The 22,497-nt window shown below is 38.0% G+C and overlaps 1 protein-coding gene across 10 annotated transcripts in view; it reads right to left on the bottom strand.

Moving 5' to 3' along the window:
• The window catches only part of LOC142152872 (protocadherin alpha-C2-like), a 202,423-nt gene that overhangs the window by 67,386 nt on the left and 112,540 nt on the right, over window positions 1-22,497 (bottom strand). The window contains exon 1 of one of the 10 annotated variants that reach the window (XM_075209910.1): window positions 5,519-8,671. The exons of the other annotated variants lie outside the window; for them this stretch is intronic. Coding sequence (XP_075066011.1) covers window positions 5,519-8,017 — 2,499 coding nt within the window. The 5' untranslated portion in view covers window positions 8,018-8,671. Of the gene's footprint in view, window positions 1-5,518; window positions 8,672-22,497 lie in introns of those variants that run through there. 10 annotated transcript variants of the gene reach the window in all.

Here is a 22,497-nt window from a genome sequence, read left to right as displayed (position 1 = left end):
GGAGGGAAGGGGTGAATGCATGTGGGCAATGTACTGTAAGGGCGTGACAAGGTTTAACACATGCACATTGATCCGATTCAAGCTCAGGTCATTTCTCAGGTATGTGATTTTGAGCCATATCACTTGCACCAGCTACAGGGCAGGTATAAGTATTAAGTGATAGTGATGACGGTCGTGTATGCATGCTGGAACATGTATTTGTAATTACGATACATTATATGTACAGTAACAATAACATCCTGATAAATGTATTCCATGTAAAAGAAATAAATATTTTTTTTTTAATAATGTATTTTTATTAATCATTATATTACTAACAGTTGTTAATGTATTTCATTTTTTTATCTGTGTTCTGATGGGACTAAATATACATATGCATTGTGTGTATCTTGCAGTGTGTTGTGTCTGTTTGCATAAGCAAGTACCGTATAGCGAGAATGCAGTTATACCCTTACAGAGGCGGAGCAGGGAGGCGGGGAGGAGGGAACCAGGGCCCCAGCCCTCTGCATCTGCCACGCAGCGGGTCCCGTTATCTCCATGGGCCCCGGTGCACTGCACCTGCTGCACCAATGGAAGTTCCACCACTGTCCAGTATTCAACTAGAAACGTTCCTTGAGATCCTCTTGTTGTTGAATACAGTCGTACCTGTGTGCAATTTCTGTCCAATTTAACAAAAAAATACATATTGTGTTCGCTTTGTGTTCCTTGATGAATCAGGCCCAGTTTGTTCCGCAGACTTTTGTATAATGCAGAATATGACAGTAGGTACTTTCCTCCATCTGGAAACTGATAATTCTACCATCAAAATCAATTGGTTTTCTATGGAGCTGAAAAGCTCTTGAAAATTCTAATATTCTGGTTTTCCTGCTCCAATATCAGGGTACAGACTTAGGGCTAGATTTACTAAGCTGCGGGTTTGAAAAAGTGGGGATGTTGCCTATAGCAACCAATCAGATTCTAGCTTTCATTTATTTAGTACCTTCTACAAAATGACAGCTAGAATCTGATTGGTTGCTATAGGCAACATCCCCACTTTTTCAAACCCGCAGCTTAGTAAATCTAGCCCTTAGACTTAAAGTTACCAGATGACCCTCCAGCAGGTTCAGAAGTAAGTGGGTCCTTTTAGCTTGTTTGATGCAAACTAATTATACAAAAATGAATTAATTGCTATCACAAAATATGTAGCTGAACATGTCCATGCTGCTCATCTATATAAGAAAGGATTTTCTGCCTTTCCCATGTGAGTCTAGTACCTTTAGCAACATTATCTGCATGAATATTTGGATCTTCTGTGGTGAGCATGAAATTTAACCTGTAGAAGCCCCAGGTAAATGACAGGCTCAATATTCTGCAGATGTAAGGATTAGGATGCTTGTATCATGTTATTTACTACAACTACATTATATTATATTATACTATCTTGCCTAATTTTATTTGTTTATTACAACTCTTCATTAAAGGTCTTATTCACCTTCAGATGACTTTGTGTACAGCAGCAGAACATGGCATCGCCAAGCTACACAGCAAAGTTGGTCCACCCTCCCGCGGCAACCGCTCTGCTATTCTGAACATGTACATGGGTGGGTGCATGCGCAGTGAAGCCCCAGTACATGCTCACACTAACAGAGTGGGGTCCAAGGGAGGGTGAACCTGAACTACCTGGTCCCCCTCACCTCTGACAGCAGTTCTGCCACTGATTATGTGGTTTTCAGCCATGTCTTTATATGAACAGGCAGAGCAATTTGTTTTGTCACCTTTGGATATGACATATCTTTGCTGGGTCACCTCCATTGAATACATCCAGATAATATATTGAGAGGGCAGCTTGGTGTCATATCCCAGGTCACTGAAAACAAATATCTGGCCATTCTCTTGTTAATACAATGCTGAGAGGCACAGAAAAACGGTATAAATGAACAGTAATGCATTAGGTCAAAGTTTTAAAAGGCATTTCATGTACAAGCCAATAACTAAAGTCATTTAGAAGCAGAAAAACCCTCTAATAATACAATGGTCATTGTCTTAGAGCAGGTTGATACACTTGCTCTGTTTATTTACTAAGAGCTTCTAACATAATAAGCTGTCATTTATATCTGTATCATTGCTCACTAATGCTGTCCTGTGTTATAATAAAAGTGATGATTATATTCAGTGTAACTGGAAAACCTTTATAAATGGATATTCACAAAATTGTACTATAAGAATAAAAAAAAATATAATGGATGTATTTATATATTTACATTAAATATCCCAACAGCAAAAACCATTAGCTATACTGATTCTACATTAGAAAAGCTTAAATGTTCATATTAGCAATTAAACACAGTGAAACAATATATGTTTAATATGTGTAAAGAAAGGTAACTAACTTCAGCAGTCAAAACATTTCTGTAAAATCTAAAAAAGCCTTTTCCTTTTTTAAATATGCAAAACTAACAAAAATTAAATCATGGCAACATCTGTGCCCTATGATGTGGAAAGCATGGGTGTGAATATTGAATGTACAAATGCACTACAAAATGAAGCCACAGGCAGTGAACAGGTTTAAGTGATAAACCAGCAGGTCACTTGTTATACTGAAACACTGGATAAAGTGGAACAACGGCTTGCTACAAAAATTGGTTCATGTAAAACAGAAATAATTGATCTATTCTTTCCTATGATTTTTACATTTACTGATAAAAGCCAATTGGTGCACAGATGACTGACTACAGATTTTTTTAGGCAAAGCCATTAAGCGCTGGCCTGGAGAATAGTAAACATAGATTTTAGGCCCACTCACTGGATGCTGCCAAGCTTTCAAAGATGGTTATTGGCAAACTACCCAAGAGTTTAATTGATCCAAGAGTTACAAATATCCCTGCACACATTCAGTTATTATTTCATTATTGTTTTGTACTTTTATCCTTTTCTATTATTTTTTCATTAAAAATGATTAGTTTGGTTTAAAAAAAATTAAATTATGTTATTTATATATTTAATAATAGGGCAGAAATGGGATGGAATGCAAGATAATGGCTTCGAAGGGAAAGATTCACAACAGAAAGTAGTAGAAGGTGAAGCCTGGCAACAAGATCAGGGGTAAGTGCTTCTCCCCAGGACACCATTATTTCTACAGCTGAATGCTAGGAAAAATGCATTTTTAATGGGTGTAAGGTTTTTGCGTGCTCTTATTAGTATGCTAAAGATTTCTACCACTGAATATCATCTCCTCATTGCCTGTCCATGCAAATGCAGTATGTGAGGAGTGGTGTCATACTGTGTAGACCTTACCTTCACTAGCTGTACAGTACAAAGTTACCAGTATTCCAATGAGTTCAGATATTGGGCCTCATTCATTAAGGAAAGTAAGGCAAAAAATGAGTAAGTTTGCTCCTGGACAAAACCATGTAACAATGCAAGGGGTATAAATGAGTTTATTGTTTTGCACATAAGATAAATACTGACTGTTTTTCTATGTAACACACAAATACTTGACAGCTTTATTTGTACACTGAAATTTAAAGTTGATCTAGAACAAGCCCTATCCCAACTATAAATCTGCCATCACATCTTAAATTTGCCCCCCCCCCCTTACATAGTTTTGCCAAGGTGCAAAAATACAATTTTTTTTGCTTTACTTTACTTAATGAATCAGGCACATTGTGTCCAATCCAGAAGTATGTACACTATCTCAAGCTGTAAAAGGGGGTGGACCTAAATATTTTATTTTAAAAAATAGATTTTCTGTAGTGACCTGTTAAGGAACAGGACTCCTCAAGCAGCCACTCAGTACCTAAAATGGTTGTTTCCAGAGAGCAATAGTTTTCACTCGCTTAACAGCAAGAAATAAATACAATCTGTCAGGGTATAAGACACCTCCTTAGTGTGTGTATTTGTGAGTATTACAAAATGTCTCTCATATATCTACTTGTATTTTAGGTGTATTAGCCATTTATAAAAGCATGACTGAAGCTAGTTTAGAGATGTTATACTTTATATATCCCAACCTACTGAGCTTACAAGGTATAAATCCATAGACTATCAAAGCACAAACATTTTTTAAATAAGTTACTTCCATTCAAACATACCCGTGATAACAATGTAATCCAGAAGTTTGTGTGTGACAGGCTGACAAAATGAGAAATAAAGCCACATTCTGAGTTGTACATAGAGGCAGGATGTCTGTCAGAACCAATGATTACACGGACAGCACAAACATTTTCCTTTTTTATGCTATAGAGTCATTTAGTCCATTAATACATTTTTTAAATTTGATGCAGTAATGATAATAATAAATTGATGTTTCTTATTCTGTTTGTGTATCCAACACACACCTGCTTGCTTATAATTGACTGCTGTCATATAGCTATTAAGTTATTTGCTAATACAATTATCTAAACTAAAATAATTTAACAAAAAAATTATGACAGGCCAGCGTGTACATTGTGTTCATATACAAGGTCACAATATAACCATTGTTTCTTATTATAAACATATATAACTGATATATAATATATAAAATCTATGATTTTAATCACTTGTTTTTGACATGTATATCAAAAATATGACATATACCAATCCTGTCCCATCTTTCTTTTCATTGTACAGTTTCACATCTCCAGTTAGACACACACACACACACACACACACACACACACACACACACACACACACACACACACACACACACACACACAAAACACACAATGTGGTTCCTTTCTTCAACTCTCTGACAAAGTAATTTTTAAAAACACTGTAGAATATGTAGATTGATGCGACTTTTACCCACTGAACTAGAGATAAGGTAGAATTGTTTGCAGTGAGTGGCCCAACATGGCTTGAACATAAAATCTAAGCTAATCATAGTACCTTTGCAAGATAGCCTAGATCCTCCACTTAATCCTTAGCTATATTGCAACATTCACTGCAATAAACTCTGCCCCGTCTGCATCTCCCTTTAATCACATTCATCTTCTAGTAACACTGATATAAACCTGCCCATACTCAAACTTGTACCCAAATTATGTTCAGCTAAGAACAGCAGCATTTTAAAGTCATAGGTTTGTTGCTCAAAATGCTTTGCAGTCATTTAGTTGTCATTGTGATGTCCAAATAAATAAAATAACAAAAACAACACAATAAAACTCAAAGGGCCTTTAGAGTCATTAAGGAAAGTAAGGCAAAAAAATAAGTTTGTTTTCTCCTGGACAAAACCCTGTTTCAATGCAAGGGGTACTAATTAGCTTATTATTTTGCACATAAGATAAATACTGAATGTTTTTTCATCTACCACACAAATACATGATAGCTTTATTTTTACACTGACATTTAAAGTTGAACTAGGACATGCCCTACCCCAACTATAAATCTGTCCCCATATTTTAAATTTACTTCCCCTCCAATGCAACATGGTTTAGCCAAAGTGCAAACTTAATGACTCACGCCCAAAGTGAGTATATTATTGTACTATATAATAATTGCAAATAGAAATAAAAACACATCATACATCACGTATATTTAGTAGTTTGTGTCTCACCTCAACAGGAGTAGTTGTTTCACTTTTTAAGATGATTAGATTCTGAACAGTTTGTCCGCTCTGTCCTGTCAGATGTCTGTCTGCAATCACAGCATGTGGCCCCGTCCCTACTGGAACACCAGTGTTATAAAACATAAAAGTGTCACTTCCAGATCCTGCTGTTAAGCAGGCCTTGTAGCAGTAAGTCTTTGTAAGTGATCCATTCCCCCTGACTTCAATGAAATGTGGTTGAACTTTTAATCCAGGTGGCAGTCTCGTTTCAATGTTGTTGTTGGCTTGTTTGTACATCTCTGCAGGGTTCTGATTTTGAACTCCACAGCAACCTACACAACAAGGATCAACATTGCCGGTACACTTGCAACATTTAATAATGAAAAGTATTATTATTGTTAAAAGGAATACAAAAGAAATAGAACACAAAGCAATAATCAAATAAATTGTGACTTCTGAATAGCTTGTGGTGTTTTTGACATGTCTGCGAGAGTCAGGGATAATTTTTGAAACCCTGTCCACCACAGCAACACTTATTGTAGTTGAAGAGGAAAGTGATGGATCCCCATTGTCTCTTACAATAACAGTCAAATTGTAGCTGGCAACAATGTCATCAGCAACTTTTCTTGTAGTCCTTATTTCCCCTGTATGTAACTCCACGTTAAAAAGTTTAGGATCTGTGGCTTTGCCCAAGTTATAAAACAACCAAGCGTTTTGTCCTGAGTCAGCGTCAACTGCAATGACTTTTGTGACAAGGTAGCCAACGCCTGCTGCTCGAGGAATCATCTCAATGGATCTGGAACCATTTGTAGGAGCTGGATACAGTATTGTTGGTGCGTGATCATTTTGATCTTCAACAAAAACATTAACAGTAGCAGAACTGCTAAGTGGGGGGTTCCCAGCATCTTGTGCTTGAACAACAAAGCGAAATTCTCTCACTTTTTCATAGTCAAAGGACTGGACAGCATATATAGTGCCATTGTCAGATTTAATGGAGACATATGAGGAAACGGGAAGGCCTTCAACATCTCCTTGAAGGAGTAAATATGAAACAAATGCATTTTCATTGGAATCTGGATCCATCGCTTTTACAGAGAACAGGGATACACCTGGAGCATTATTTTCCAATACATACACAGAGTAGGATGATTCCTCAAACACTGGAGGGTTGTCATTCACATCTGATATCTCCACATACAGTGTCTTCTGAGATGACATAGGTGGATTCCCAGTATCTGTAGCTGTCACTGTGATATTGTAGGAAGGACACTTTTCTCTGTCTAGTTTACCATCAGTTACCAGCTTGTAGGTATTTTTAAATGATTTTAATTTAAAGGGCACGTTTTGTTGTATTGCTAGGCTAACCAGTTTGTTGACACCTGAATCTTGGTCCATTACACTCATTAGAGCCACTACAGTATCTTCCTGTGAGTTTTCAGCAACTGGAGAATAATTTGAAGTCACCACTATCACTGGAGCATTATCGTTGGCATCAATTAACTCAACCAATACTTTGCAATGCCCTGCCATAGGAACTGTGCCTTTATCAGTGGCTTGGACATAAATCTCATATGATGATGATATTTCATAGTCCAATACACCATTCACTCTCACTTCTCCAGTTTTTGGGTCAATACTAAATAATTGTCTGACTTTCTGTGGTGTATAACTGCTAAATGAATATGTCACTTCACCATTTGACCCTTCATCGGGATCTGTTGCATTTAACTTGACCACCAAGGTACCAATCAGTGAATTTTCGAGCAGATTTACTTTGTATGTAGACTTTTCAAAGAACGGGGTGTTGTCATTTGTGTCCATCACACGTATTGAAATTTGGGCTGTGCCAGATTTTGCAGGGCTCCCTCCATCTATAGCTGTGAGTACAAGCTGATGGAGGGAATTTTGTTCCCTATCTAAAGATTTTTTCAACACAATCTCAATCAGCTTACTATTTCCATTAAATGTCTTTAGGTCCAGTACAAAATAATCATTATCACTTAGCTTATAGGTCTGAATTGAATTGGTGCCTATATCAGGGTCTTGTGCGCTCTCAATAGGAAATCTTGCCCCAGGCACAGCCGACTCACTGATCTCAAGATAATATTCATTACTGGGAAATTGAGGGGCATGATCATTTATGTCTAATATATCCACCTCGATGTTGTGCACCTCTACTGGGTTTCCTATGACAACCTCTAGGTTAATTACACATGGAGTGCTGGGTTCGCAAAGAGTTTCCCGATCTATTGTTCTATTTACAAATAAGACTCCGTTGCCTAGATTCACATCAAAATACTGCTTGCTATTACCAGAGGTGATCCTGAAGCCCCTTGTGGGTAGTCGCTTAAGGTCTAGACCCAGGTCACTCACCACGTTCCCCACAAACGCCCCGTGATTCAACTCCTCCCTCACTGAGTACTTGAGCTGCCCTGCAACCAAGCTCAGTAACACCAGCATAAGGGTTACCTGAGATACCAGCCCTATGCACCTGCCGCTAAAAGCCATTTTACAGTGCTCACCCGACCCCTCCCCGACTAGTCTGACTCTTACATCCTTTTCTCTATATAACAGTGAGCTGTCAACCCGCAGCAGGTTACCATGTGTGGCCAGCAATCTCTGCTGGATGGGATGCGGCTGGCTTTGAAGGCGGCTGTTTCCCCAGTAAATCCATGGCTTTTGTTCCGATCTCCCCTGAGTGGGAGGATACCGAAATCGAGCCTGCTATAAATGTTCCGATGTAGCAGGATTTCAGCACGTCTTGCTCTAGCTTCTGTGGCTGATCAAGTCGCCCATGTCCCGGGGGAGGGGCGATACTGAAAGCCTGGCTGCGTTTCAGCACCTAGGACGTGGACAGCGCTAACGATTCATTCAGCATAGAGCAGCAGTGGGCTTGGTTTCAGCACCTGGAATGTGGACAGCGCCAGCCAAGCAGTGAGCAGAACGCAGTAGCAGCAGCAGGATCGGAGAGTTAACAATCTCTACATGAAGAAGAACACTGGAAGCCAATCTGGAAATGCAGCTTGAGCTCCGGACCCAGCCCCTCGGTTCTGGCACACTCTTTGCATCCTCTAACAAGCAGATCTTCAAAGCATCAATGCATAAACCAACATGTCAGCAATACACTAGCAGCCTAGGGCTCAGCAGCTCAGGTGCTTCCGACAGTCTCCTTCCGGTACCACAATGAAGCCATACAGAAGCCAACAGCCTATAGCCACACACTTCACAACGTGTTAACTAATAATTGCATCAGATTTCAATGAAACTATCTCCTAAAGGAGCAAGTAAATAAAAAAAAAAACGTTTACTGTCGTGGCTGCTAAAGCATAGTGAGAGCGTTGATGTTAACCATTGCAGAGATCATCTTAAACTTGACATTTCCCATTTCATTCCCATATTATTTAATTGCTAATGATGCAACAGCCTTCGTTGCTGTTTATGCTTTTCAGGAATCAGGGCGAACATTGACAACTGTATAAAAACTGGCAAGATGCATGTCTCCACTGCAATATTTATCTATAACATGAAAATACATATAATATTCCCATATTGGTTTGTGTAATATGTCTATGTTTGTTTCACGGTAAATATTCTCATTTATGCCGATGTGGTCAAAATTGTGAAATAAAGGAATAAGGTTGAGGTTTATAATATCACAAAGTGTTATTTATCTTATGGCAACATATTGTGGGCACAGATATTTTCTGGTTGGACTAAAATGTATGATAGTGTAGCGTAATGCACTCACTAAACACTGAGGAAATACTGTACATCAGTGATGGCAATGGTTCCTAGTGAATTGATGAGCTTCATTCACAAAATGGCTGCACCACTATGCTCATTAAAGTGGCAGAAGCACTTTCATTTTACATGTACATTTTTATTGCTGTTATATGGAGCATTGTGTGGTGAATGATGATTAAATTAGTGTTTGTTATCTTAATACATAAATGACTCAATCTTTTTCTTCTTAATAATGACCATTTTATAATACATATTTGTAAAATCACAACTGACAGAGGTAAATTATTTTAAATACAGTACAGTTCATACAATTCATCCACAAGTAAAAATAACATTACTGAATAACATCAAACCTTATGCATGTGCATCAAGGAACACACTTCTTCCAGCAAGCACATTTTATAGATCTGCTCAGAAGATTTAAAGGGCTTTTCCACCTTCAGACAACTTTAATTCATTAACATGTACATACCCTCCTCCAACAGTTATCAAATACATTTCTTTTTTCTTTCTACCTTTTTCTATGTTTTCCAGCCATGTATTTTTATGAAAAGGCAGTCTTGTTTAATAGTGTTGCTCTGGGATATGAGACAGTTTCAGTATGCTCTCTACATTACAGAGAGCAAGTTTGTGCTGTATCTCTGGACAATATAAAATAACACCTCAGCCTCATTGTAGAAACACATGACTGAAAAACCCAGAAGGATTCTAGTAAAAAAAAAGGCAATATATTTATTAAAAGCTACAGATGATCATGTATAAATGGGTAAATTGATTCATGTAAAGGTGCAAAACTCCTTTAAGAAAAAAATGAACTGCTTATAAAAATAAAGATTTTAAAATAAATGCCTTATTACTCTCTGTCATGCTCTGTCATCCACTAAAGACATTTTTTCTCTCTTGTGATGTCATATGAGAGCTTTGTTACAAAATATTTTCAACAAAAGAGAATGGCAGTTTGCTACAACATGAGAGGGCAAGTTTTCTGGGTGATGGGCTGATTGAAAATATATACATATTAATCTGGTTGAAATTGTCCACTGGTCACAGAACACAAATCACAAAAAATAATCTTTGTTATGTATGAAAGATACTTAGGGGTCTATTTATAACTAAAGTTAAATTGCTCACGTTGCTTTTAATTTCTTACTGCAACTATAAGAAATTAATTAACATGACAATTTATTAAAATTGATTAACTGGGACAGTGGCTCCAATCTCTAGCAAAGTGAATATCGATCACTTTACTTACAGATTTCTATGGCCAGGTAGAATTTGGGATGGGGAGAGCATGAAGTCTACCCGGGAGGAATCTGAAGCTCCCTCTGCTGTGATGCTCTCTCATAGGTTATAACAGCTAACACTATCTTCTGATGGCGTTAGCTACCAGGATCATGATTCAGCGCTTGATAATTAGGGCAAAATCACAGTCCCCATAGACACCTAAGGGGACTGGATTTTTCAATGAAGAGGCTGTGACTGATATTGGAGATATTTGTGGGCTTCCATTAATAATTAGCCTTGTTACTATTTCTATGCTTTAATCACCCAAAAACTGCAGTGTTAGGAGGTGGAGGGATTTTGAGCCACTTGCAATGCTACCTAAGAGCTGACATTTACCACCTTTTTGAACTGAAAAGCTGCTGAATGCTATTGCTGCCTACAAAACCAATATACCGCTACAATTCTAGGACCCTTAGATAAACCTTCTTACCTGTAGATACTGGGTGCCCTTTCTGTTGGGCAACTTATTAGCCACCATAGTTATAATTACTCCCTTGACCAGTGCTGAAGCCTCCTGTACCCATAATAAGTAATTATAATGTAGTTGCGTGGCAATGTTATGTATCATAATACCATTATGCAATCCATACAGTGTTTGCATCAATAAGCTCTCTCCCTCCCCTGTCAATGGTTTCGTACCATCACTGACAGGTATATGTTTAATGTAAACTGCTGACTTCTACTGGTAATAATTCTTCAGCATGATAACTACTATACATGCATGTCATTCACAGAACACCAGAGCAGTCAATCTGAGTTCACTTTGGTTGATATTATTAATATTATTATTAATATTTATTTATAAGGCGCCACAAGGCGTCCGCAGCGCCGTACAGAGACAAACAAAATTACAATACAATGGGAGACAGCACAGTACAGTAAACACAGCAACTCAGTAAGCTCAATGCACAGCTAGAGAGGGCGGGGAAGGGGGAGGGAGGATCTGCAAACAACGGGGCCCAAGAAGGAGGGAGTGGAAGACAGAGAGACCCCCAGGGGGGAGGAGGGAGCGAGAGGGGACGTGGGGTGGAGGACCCTCGAGGAGGAGGGCTAAGTAGCTGGAGAGCAGAGTTAGAAGTGGTGGAAACAGGAGGAGAGATGGCCCTGCTCAGAGGAGCGTACAATCTAAGGGGAGGGGTGGACAGACAGAGAGACACAGGGGAGAGAGGGAGAGTAGGGGGACAGAGGCAGAAGATAAGGTAGGAAGTTAAGTGGGAGACAGAAAGGCTTTAAGAAAAAGGTGGGTTTTTAGGGCCCGTTTGAAACTGGACAGATTAGGGGAAGTTCTGATGGAGGGAGGGAGCTTGTTCCAGTGGAGGGGGGCAGCGCGGGCGAAGTTTAATTATATTAATTATATTATAATTGATATGAAGTTTAATTTGCTGCCAAGGTTTCATTATGTGAATTATATGCTTATATTAGCCAGAAAAAATGTTATTATCTATAAAAGTGATTAGTGAGTGAACCTGAACTGTGCACATTGCCATCCCAGGTGAATAGTGATATATGACTGCTTCACACAGGGGAATAATTGTAAGGGAAATATAAGGAAGAAGGAGACATGTTGGCTCACTAATGGTGTATTAGTTGCACAGTGTTGGTACTCAAATTATACACAATTCTTATTGGTCCCAACATACTAGCAATTATAAGTGAAATAAAGCCTTTTTCCTCTACCACTCCTAGTCTGTCATACAAACATAAAAGAAGTGAGCAGCAGTGTGCTCTGTGATTGTTCACTAAATCTTCTTGTCCGGTGATCTGTAGCAACCAATTGGTGCTCACTGTACAAGAAGCCGAGAGATGTTAATCACCTATAAAAGAACACTTTGACGCCCTTTGTACATTTCAAACATATATAAAATATATTGGTTCAGAACTAGTGCTCACTTATATTCTCATTAAAACAGACAGAACACACCTCATCTTAAGTGAATTAAAATACACAATACGTCTTGTACTATATTCATTTGGTAAGAATCAATGAACAAGTTCATTGATATACACAGCAAGCCCCTCACCCATGATCACTCTATGTTTTGTCAAGGACATACTTGCAGCACTCATTTGTAAGGGAAAACAACTGTGCCTCTAGTTACCACCTAAAATGTCCCTAATAAACTCCCCACTAGATTAAATATATATATGGCCTTAAAAATGTCACAGTTCTATAGACTAGTAGTATCACCAATACCAGTGTTTCTACTTTACAATACATGCCCACCTATGCTTTTGATAGAGAAAACCTTGATGTTAGATTGTAATGAGTCCAGGGATGATGATTAGTCTTGTGGGAGCAAAATGACTAATCAAACACATCAAATATGCTGTATTGGCATATCCCTTGTAGGCCCATCTTCTCATGGGCTCACCCTCTTCAACACATGGATTACTAAGACCAAAACAGATGCAGGGAGACTCAACCACTGTACTATTTCTGACCCAGGTTACCATGGTACCGAGTCTTACTGTGACCTGTTTGGGTGTAAGTGTATCTGGGTAAGTACGATATGTAAGCTTTCTTAGGGGCTTTTAATGTAATTGTGGGGAAAGGACTCTTAATATAAGTGTAAGGGGGGGGGCTGGTGGCTTCTAATGTAATGTGAATGGGGGTGTGAGCAATTAATTTAACTGTGGGGTGATGTTGGAGACTATTAATAGGCCTATTAATTTAAGATGGGTTGGTATGGGGGCTATTAAATTAATGTGTGGCTGATTTTGGGGAGAAGGAGGGTTGTTTATTAAATATGCATACCAACTAATTTCTATTTGGTAGGAAATAGGTTTATTTATCAAATGTAAGTACTACTGATTTAATGTTGGAGCTGGTTGGGGGAAAATAGGTCTACTTTATTAAATATGAATACTATTAATTTAATGTTGGAGGGTTTGGGTCTGTTTATTAATTCTAAATGCTATTTATTTAATGTTATGTTGCAGGAAGGGAGGCCTAATTATTAGACATGGCTGCTTTTGATGTTGGGATTGGCCAGGGCTAGACTTACCATATTTCATGTTCCCATCTGTTTTCCCCACAGGGCTCCAACATTCAAGTATTTAGACAAGCAGCAAACGAGCTTAAGACATGAGCATTAGCCGGTAGTGATAGCTGTAAGAATAGGTAGGAAAGAACAAGACAGACTACCAACTTTTCTGATACTGGTGGGGCTGTGCCGATTATGTGTGACTGCGCTACTTAGGACAATGTGGAGGTATGTCCCGATTCACACTGTCTGCTCTGGAAGAGGGAGCTGTGTGCACCTAACAGTAGTGCATGCAGCATTCCTTGTATACTTGAAGGTGCTCTATTGGCTAGTAGTAGTTACATCCCACATTTGGGCATAACCTCAATGAAATACATTACTACAATGTAATTCATTAAATGTGTCAATGAATTACATTATGTCAATAGTGTTGCGGATCTTTGCGGAGCAAGTAGTCATTGCTGGTAGGGTTTTTTATTTTTCCCAACAGATTAAAAGCTGGAGGAAAGAAAAGGATCCCCCTGGATTTAGGAGAATGATAAATTGGTAACCATGGGTGTGTTGGTGAGTTTTCTTCTTTAATAAAGGTTTTATTTGTGGTGTTAGTCTGTTTCTTTTCAAAGTATGTTTTTGATAGTGAACAACAGGTCCCAGCAAGCCCTGGATGCCAGCATACCCAAACAGTTTAGAACTGCCACTTGTGCACCAGCAAAAATGCAGCTATTTATCATTAAACATTTCATTACCCTGACATCCACCAGGTTTGACTGAAGCAATAATGAAACAATATTTAGTTTGAATGGAACCACACTCAACAGTTCAGCTTGTGAATTAACAAACATATTATACAATCAAAAAAAGACTGGATTTACCTATCCGTTCATTTTAAAGCCTCTTATATGAGATATTATGAAAACTATGTCAGTATTTAATCATTGGGAACAGAGAACTGCATATAAATGCTCTAAAAATTGGCAAATCATAACTGAAATATAATAGCAAGCAGTTTTTATACACACATGTCCTCTTGCTCTGCCCTCCCTAATTCTATCATGCTGGGTCAAGAACTTTGATGGTTTTGTGCTCTATATATCTCAGAGAGTTTGCTCACTTTTTAATTTATTTTTAGAGAAACATTATTAAAATGCATAGCTATATCAGAGTTTTACTGCTGTAATCAATTAAGAAGAGTATCAAGGACAATAACCTAAAGTATAAGCGTGTCCTTTATGTTTGGATTGCTCACTCTGTGCTACTTTATGCCTGATTTTGCTTGTCACGATAATATGGCATTAGCATTGAATGTTTGACTGCATTGTGCCCTAGATTTCTCCTCCACTTTTTCATTTTTTGCAGATTAGTGTAGATTAATTTGTAATGGACATTGAAAGAAAATATAATAATAAGAAATGTTTCTTCCCTGTTGAACACTGGATCCTTTGACCCTTTCTTCTCTTAATATCCCTCTTCTCTAATGGTTTTTGCATATAGTTTATATTTTGTCTGTACATTTTAATCATTCCCATTCAGTATGGAGACAGTGCGCAGTACAATACCAGGGTATGTCACAAGACTTTTTCAGTAACAGGCAAAGACTTAACATGCACTTTATGGACCTCATTTAGAGTCGGACGCAATGTGCGTCTAAGACGTGTAGGAGTGGGAGTGTGCCGTAGCTTGGTAGGGTATTACGAGTAGCATGCAACTCCAGTTGCATCCCACTTGTAAAACTCTACCGAGCTGCGAGCATTTCGTGCAGCTAGCTAACTACTTGCGCCATCTAATTCCTGCCACACAGTTTTAGCCCTTTTTTGACGTGTGTTGCGTCTGCGCCTTACTACGTCTAGGATCTACTTACGAGGTCACACCTTCACAATTCCGCGTTACGCCCTTTGCCTTCGTAGTGAGTCACAAGCTGTTGCAAGTGTTAATTGCGTCCAAGATGCAGGCGGATATGGTGCTTGCTGCACATGCGTAATAGTGGTTTTTTGTTTGATGCGCCTAAAACGGATTTTGCATCCGACTCTAAATGAGGCCCTATATGAGAACCAGTTAGCTTTATTTCATTGTGGATTTGAAACATATATGTTCTTACCCAGGCTTATGATTTTATTATTGCAATATCTAACCATGTGTGTCATGCAAAAATATGTCATATATTTCACATGTGTATCAAAACGCCACAAAGGTTAATCAGCACTTTTTAATAGTATACACTATAGCGCTCATGTTAAGCTGAATGCAAATTGCATTTTTGCCATATAATATGCTTTTTTATATCTGAGTATGTGCACAAACCACTAGTATTGGAACTAGGGCTTTGTGTACTTGCGTAGAAGTAAGAAAGCATATTATATGAATTATATGCTAAACACACAATTTGCATTCAACTCAGTATGGGCCCATTAAAGTATAATTTAAGTTGATTTGTACTGCTCTATGTACAACCAGGATAGGTTAGCCCTACATTATGCTCATAAAAAATAGATGAGTAATGCACCTCCTCGTTTGCACTTTCCTCTGCCCTGGCTTGATCTTGGGTGCGGGCACAAGTGACTAGAGGGATCCCGCTCATTCGGGTGTTACAGCAATGTCTATTGTGGGGTGTGGTAGGGTTTTCCGGCTCCAATAACCCCGACACAGTAGACACCAACGAAAAAATAGCAATGAGTACAACGCCGGTAATGTAAAAATTGCAACTTACCACATTAGTGACAGGTGGTATTTGCGGCACCTTCAATTCTCTACCAGTGTAAAAAATGACCTTGCAAAACATGGACTGTAATAAATAACGTAATTTCTAATGGACCTAATCCAAACTGCGGTTTTAAAGCGGAAATGGCTGGACCCACAGCATGTATAATGTAATCCATGGAAAAACAGTCAGTATTTAAATTATGTGCAAAACAGAATACGAATTTGCACCCCTTGCATTGTAACATGGTTTTGTCCAGGAGACTTAAATAAAAAGTTTCTTAAGTTAAGATCCTTAATGAATCAGGCCCAAGATGTTTAATTCATAATATGGTATATTAAATATACAGTTTGTAACCCTCTGTTTTCATGTCTGCATTTATTTTGTCCAGAATGTTAAACTGATGAGAATCAGTTTAACATTCTTTTTACATGTAAAAGTGTATATATTTACCCTATATTTAGTCCCCCTTTAATATGCTTGTATGAACAATATTGCTCATTTTATAAAAAAAAGAAAATCATAAAGCAAATGATATCACAATGAGCTACTGTGCTATATTAACAGCTGGAATTGCCAGGCACACAAACAGGAAACAGGTTCCAGTTGCTTCAGTCACCTTGGCAACCATGTCTGCTGGTACAGCTGTAATCTATGATAGTTACACCACACAGTAGATTACCAACAGTGAGATAATATAGGAGGTATGGCAAGTTTTGGTTGACAAATAATATTATATTACTTATTGCATTTTATATAAAAATTTAAATTTATTTCCATTTTGTTAGGGCTGAGCTACAGGGAAGACTGTTAGTCGATCAACTAAACGATTAATCACTTTACACCAATCGCTCCTTTGAATTAGCTTTTTATGAAGCGAGTTACACGGTTGATTTTTAATTGCCGAGTAGCGTGACTATCACAATGTCACAATTTAACTTCAAGGGATTAATATCATCTACTGACTATAATGAGATGAGCAATTAATCACTCATTCACACAATATCTTAAGGTGACTCAGCAATTTGACCTGTATAATGAGATTTCAGAGAGATTTAAAGTAGCAGTAGCATAACGTAGCTCAGCATTACCTATGTGATAATTATTATGAGATTTAAAGACTAAAAATCACCCATGTAGTTTAGTCATCAACATGCTCCAACAATATAAATAGGAGTAATTAGTATTAATGCCATAAAACAGAGATAAGATTCTTTCATCAACAGAACCATAAATCCATGTATGCGAGTTGTAAGAACCCAATATACCATGCATTGTGAAATGGGTTTGCTCATGGTTAGGTCTAGCACAAACTGTACATGACTGCAAAAATACATAGACCAGAAACTTACAGCATCCACAAGTGATACGCGATCTAATTGTGTCTCAACTACATTAACATACCTGTACTATACTCAGCCTAAGCTTACCCGCCACTGTTCAACTCCTTCCAGACGTAAGGAAGTGCAAGTCAACAATCTCAAACCAGCTATATATGGACATATGCATACACGTCGTTGGTGCACATGTGCAATGCATATTTAGCAAAACTTTTATTAATTTATATATCTATATAATTAATAACATTTTATAGATATATAAAAATATATTTATATATTTTACTATCTTTCAGATTCAAGTATTTTACTTTTTAAAGTTAATTTATTGAGCCATACTGTATCAAATGTGTTGCTAATTGACTAAGCTATATCCACTGATCTATCACTGAGTCAAAAAAATCCACTAAATATATTCGATATACAGTATATAATCATCCAGCAGTAAATCTATGCTGCCTTAGATCTTGTCATATGTTTAACTCTAAACAGTCAACAGTTTTTGTTCCATTAATTTTTACTTTTAATGTGAGATTAAGAGGTTGATGATTATTATATTCTTCTCTACTGCTTTTATGTGTAGCTAAACAACATTTACCATTATCTATTAATCTGGAAATATACTTCTCAGTTGTAATGTTTTGAATAGTTTGGTTAATGGCACTGCAAGCAGTATGCTAAATTCTCTTAGTACTCTTGGATTTATATCATACTTGTCAACTCTCGTGTAATGTCCTGGAGTCTGCCGAAGTAATGTGCGAATTCCTGGGGGCAGATCCATTTGTCGGTGATGTCCTAAGAACATCGCGGACACCTTATTTTACTATTAGTACAGTAAAAATTAGCGCTGAGTTTTGCTCGCACCTCTATGGGACGAGAGTAAAAATCAGCGCTACTTCTGTCAAAAAATATCCGCGTAAGGTGTTCAAAGGCACCTTGCGCGGATATTTAGGTAATTGAATCTGCCCTCTGGACTCCTGCGAGAGTCTGTCAATCTCAGACAGAGAAGCGGTGGGTGCAGCGCAGTCTGATGACATCATCACTGTCCACCCACCAGCGGAGAGCAGCGGCCATTTTGTTGCTGTCCATCTCTTCCTGGTAGATAAATGGCCACCACTTTTCAGATACAGTCAGTATTTACCCTTTTTCCCAGTGTTTCCTCAGGATAGCTGGCCAGAGAGATTGTCTTGCACACGGAACATAACAGTGAGTTCAGCTCTAGACCTGTACTGTATACAAGATATTGCCTCGATTAAATACATTTCTCCCCCATGTTTCCTCAGGATAAATGGCTAGTGAGATTGTCCTGCACACAGAATATAATAGTGATATTCAGCTGTAGATCTATACTGTATCCAAGATATTCCCTTTATTTAATAAAGGAAATATTCTGTGTACACTATATATCTAGAGCTAAATTCCGACAGTCTCTACAGTATTTTAAATGCTCCATTTGGATTAGGTGCTTTTATTTGAGAGGACACTTTCAGTTTATGATGTTTGATTGTTTTCAAAGCAAATTTAGCATTTTGGAAATTCATGATTTTTGTGGTTCTTCTACAATACTTCTTAAAACATTATTCAAATGTTATCATATTATGATCAGTGGTTAACTAAGTGCCACTGTACCTGTACATTAGATATAATGTAAGTTATATTATATCTAACCCTCTAGTTGTTTTTTCACCATCTGTGAAAGGTTTTTCACTATTGATTGAAAATGTGCTTCCATTGCCAGAACATAGTTTCAGTGTCACAATTTATATCCGAGTAGGTAAAATACATATTAATTAGAGACTTATTATGCTTTGATGCCTTTTCCATATGCTTTGATAATTGTCTGTAGACAACTTTATGGGTTAGATTTACTAAACTGCGGGTTTGAAAAACTGGGGATGTTGCCTATAGCAACCAATCAGATTCTAGCTGTCACTTTGTAGAAAGTACTAAATAAATGAAAGCTAGAATCTGATTGGTTGCTATAGGCAACATCCCCACTTTTTCAAACCCAGAAATCAAAGAGTTAACCCACCGCTGTCCTGCAGGATTAATGTAAGGTTGTACGAACGTCTGTGCAGTTTGGCCAATTTTCTATGTCCTGTAGACTAACCTGCTTTATTATCCACATACACACAATTAAATGCTGTAAATCATTAAATTATACTGTAATAAAAATGTGTAATTTAATGATTGTTAACAACAGTTGAAATTACTGTCCTGAGTCTGCTTTTGCTTGTTATCAATGTATCCAGCCAGGACAAAGAAAGCAGAGAGAAGATATGAATCTTTCATTTCTTTTACTGATATTGATCACACTGGACAATGTTATTGCAAAAGTTTAATAAACCAGCAGATGCCTAAAAACAGCCAGAACTTCACTATTTAACAATAGCTGACTTAACAGACAAATTGAAAAAATATAGACAATCAGTGATGATTTAGTAATGAAATTGTACAATTAACTAAGCCTTGTTTAATAATTGTGTTTCTTTATTATAATACAGTATTTGTATAGGTGGAGATCAGAGAATAGGCAGAATTTCTAATCAACCACAGCCGTTCAAATCAGTAACATTCATACCAGGGGTGGGCTGGTAAACTTAACCCCCCAGCCCAGCCTGCCCCTAATTCATACATTATAAAACATTGAATGTAATATAAAATTGTTCCCCATTCTGTCCAATGCTTCTGTGTGCTTAACCCCTTCACACATTATCTGATGCGCCTAATGGTTTTCTCTAGAAAATAACCTAGGAGCCTCCTGGGATATGAATGCTGGTCTCCAATCTGTTACCTGGACCTCCTCTATGTGATCCTCTAATTGTCATTTAGGGATTACCTGGATCTCCTCTATGTTATCCCCTATGGGTCATTTAGGAATTCCAAAAGAGGAAAAATGCAGTACACACGGTTTTATGTGCATGGATTTGTGGTCCAAGGTAGCGGTGCGCATACTTTTGCACCTATATGCAAATAGATTTAATTTTATGGTAAACGATTATTTAAATAAGAAGGTTAAAGGGTAGAGACATCTACACGGGTGTTCTCTGCTTTGCAGGGAGGCCCACAACCCTTTTCTACTCGCACATGGTCTTGTCTCTATACTCTAAATGGGACACAGTGTCTTAGTGGTTAGCACATCTGCCTCACAGCACTGGGGTCGTGAGTTTGATTCCCGACCTTATCTGTGTGCAGTCTGTATGTTCTCTCTGTGTTTATGTGGGTTTCCTCCAGGTGCTCCAGTTTCCTCCCTCACTCCAAAAACAATCAGGTAGGTTAATTGGCTGCTATTAAATTGACCTTATTCTCTCTCAGTGTGTGTTAGGGTATTTAGACTGTAAGTTCCAATGGGGTTGCAGAATTATAAATTATGGCACTATATAAATTATATAAATAGCTGATGACGATGATGGGACACACTTTGCACCTTCCTCTTCAGCAGAAAAACACATTTCTAGGTGTACTTTAGCCAAAGTAATAATGCTTCAAACATAAAAAAGTGATGCATGTAAAAAATACATTCCTGATGCATCTGTAATCTTCTGATTAATTTTAGACATAGTTGAGACTAATCCTCCAAAAGTTCATTTGGGTGGTGGTCCTAAAGTCGATTGACCTTTGATGTGATATTTTAACTATTGGCACTGTGCACATTTTTAGGTCCTGATTCATCAAGGAGCGAAAATGCTGAATTTGTACGTATAAGCCACAAATTTGCCCAAAACCATATAATATGCAACTAAATGCAGCAACGTTCATTTTATCCGTGTACGCAAAGGACACTTACTACAGCTTAAGATTTCTGGGAGGGAATAGGACAGGTAGGGGGCATTAGACAATATACAGTTTTCAAGCTTTGGGCATCCCAAAGGTACGTGATTTTTTGCCATAACTCTTGCTCCAGCTACAGGGTTAGTCTGAGTCCTGATTACTAGTGATGACAGTCGTGCGTGCATCATATAACATGTGTTTGCAACGAGGAACAAATGTATTCTATGCTCAGTAGAAATCAAGAACATCCTAATAAATGTATTTCACAATTTCTCTCTCTCTCTCTCTCTCTCCTCTCTCTCTCTCTCTCTCTCTCTCTCTCTCTCTCTCTCTCTATATATATATATGTGTGTATATATAACACTTTTTTCAAAACTGTTTCAGCAATGTTGCCTATATTATTAACTGGTGACATTAATTTACTTTTTTATTTTTCTTTTTGTGAGTTCTTTTGAAAATTGATATTCCACATAGGTATTGGATGTATCCTGCAGTGTCCTGTGTGTGAGAGCTGAGCAGACCTACACCTGAATTAATTTGCGCACGTATGTTCAGATCCACTCCTTATTTAATTAGAGCGTGCATATAAAACAAACACACGTTGCACTCAGTATGCGGGCCCAAATTTCGTGAATTGGGCATGCCAAAGTCCATGAACTGGGCATGCTGACATGATCGCCAGAAAATTTTCAAGTAAGAGCACTCTTTTTGAAACAAGAGTTTCCGTGTCTGTAGGAGCCAGGGTGAGGGAGACAGAGACTCTGTTAGAGCCTGGGCGCCGTCCCCTTAGTCCTTGGAACGTACTGGACGCTCTGTGATGTCATCACACAAAATGATATTACCTGCCCCACCTCTTTCCTACGAAGCTGGAGGAATTAAATAATTTTCTTTTTACCCCGGAAACCTGTTTGCTGCTATGGAGGACTTGGACAAATCATAGAATATATCTGCAGCATGGGTCCTACTCACCCTTAGCAGTAATAAAGAACCCCTATGTCAAAGCAACACTTACATGCATTCATCATCATCACCAGTTATTTATATAGCGCCAATATTTCCACAGCGCTGTACAGAGAACTCATTCACATCAGTCCCTGCCCCATTGGAGCTTACAGTCTAACATAGACACACACACACAGACTAGGGTCAATTTTGATAGCAGACAATTAACCT

The sequence above is a fragment of the Mixophyes fleayi genome, chromosome 4 (genome assembly GCF_038048845.1).
Source record: "Mixophyes fleayi isolate aMixFle1 chromosome 4, aMixFle1.hap1, whole genome shotgun sequence".
NCBI classification, from domain to species: domain Eukaryota; kingdom Metazoa; phylum Chordata; class Amphibia; order Anura; family Limnodynastidae; genus Mixophyes; species Mixophyes fleayi.
The sequence above is the reverse complement of the archived record's forward strand: the minus strand, read 5'-3'. Positions and strand labels throughout refer to the sequence as shown.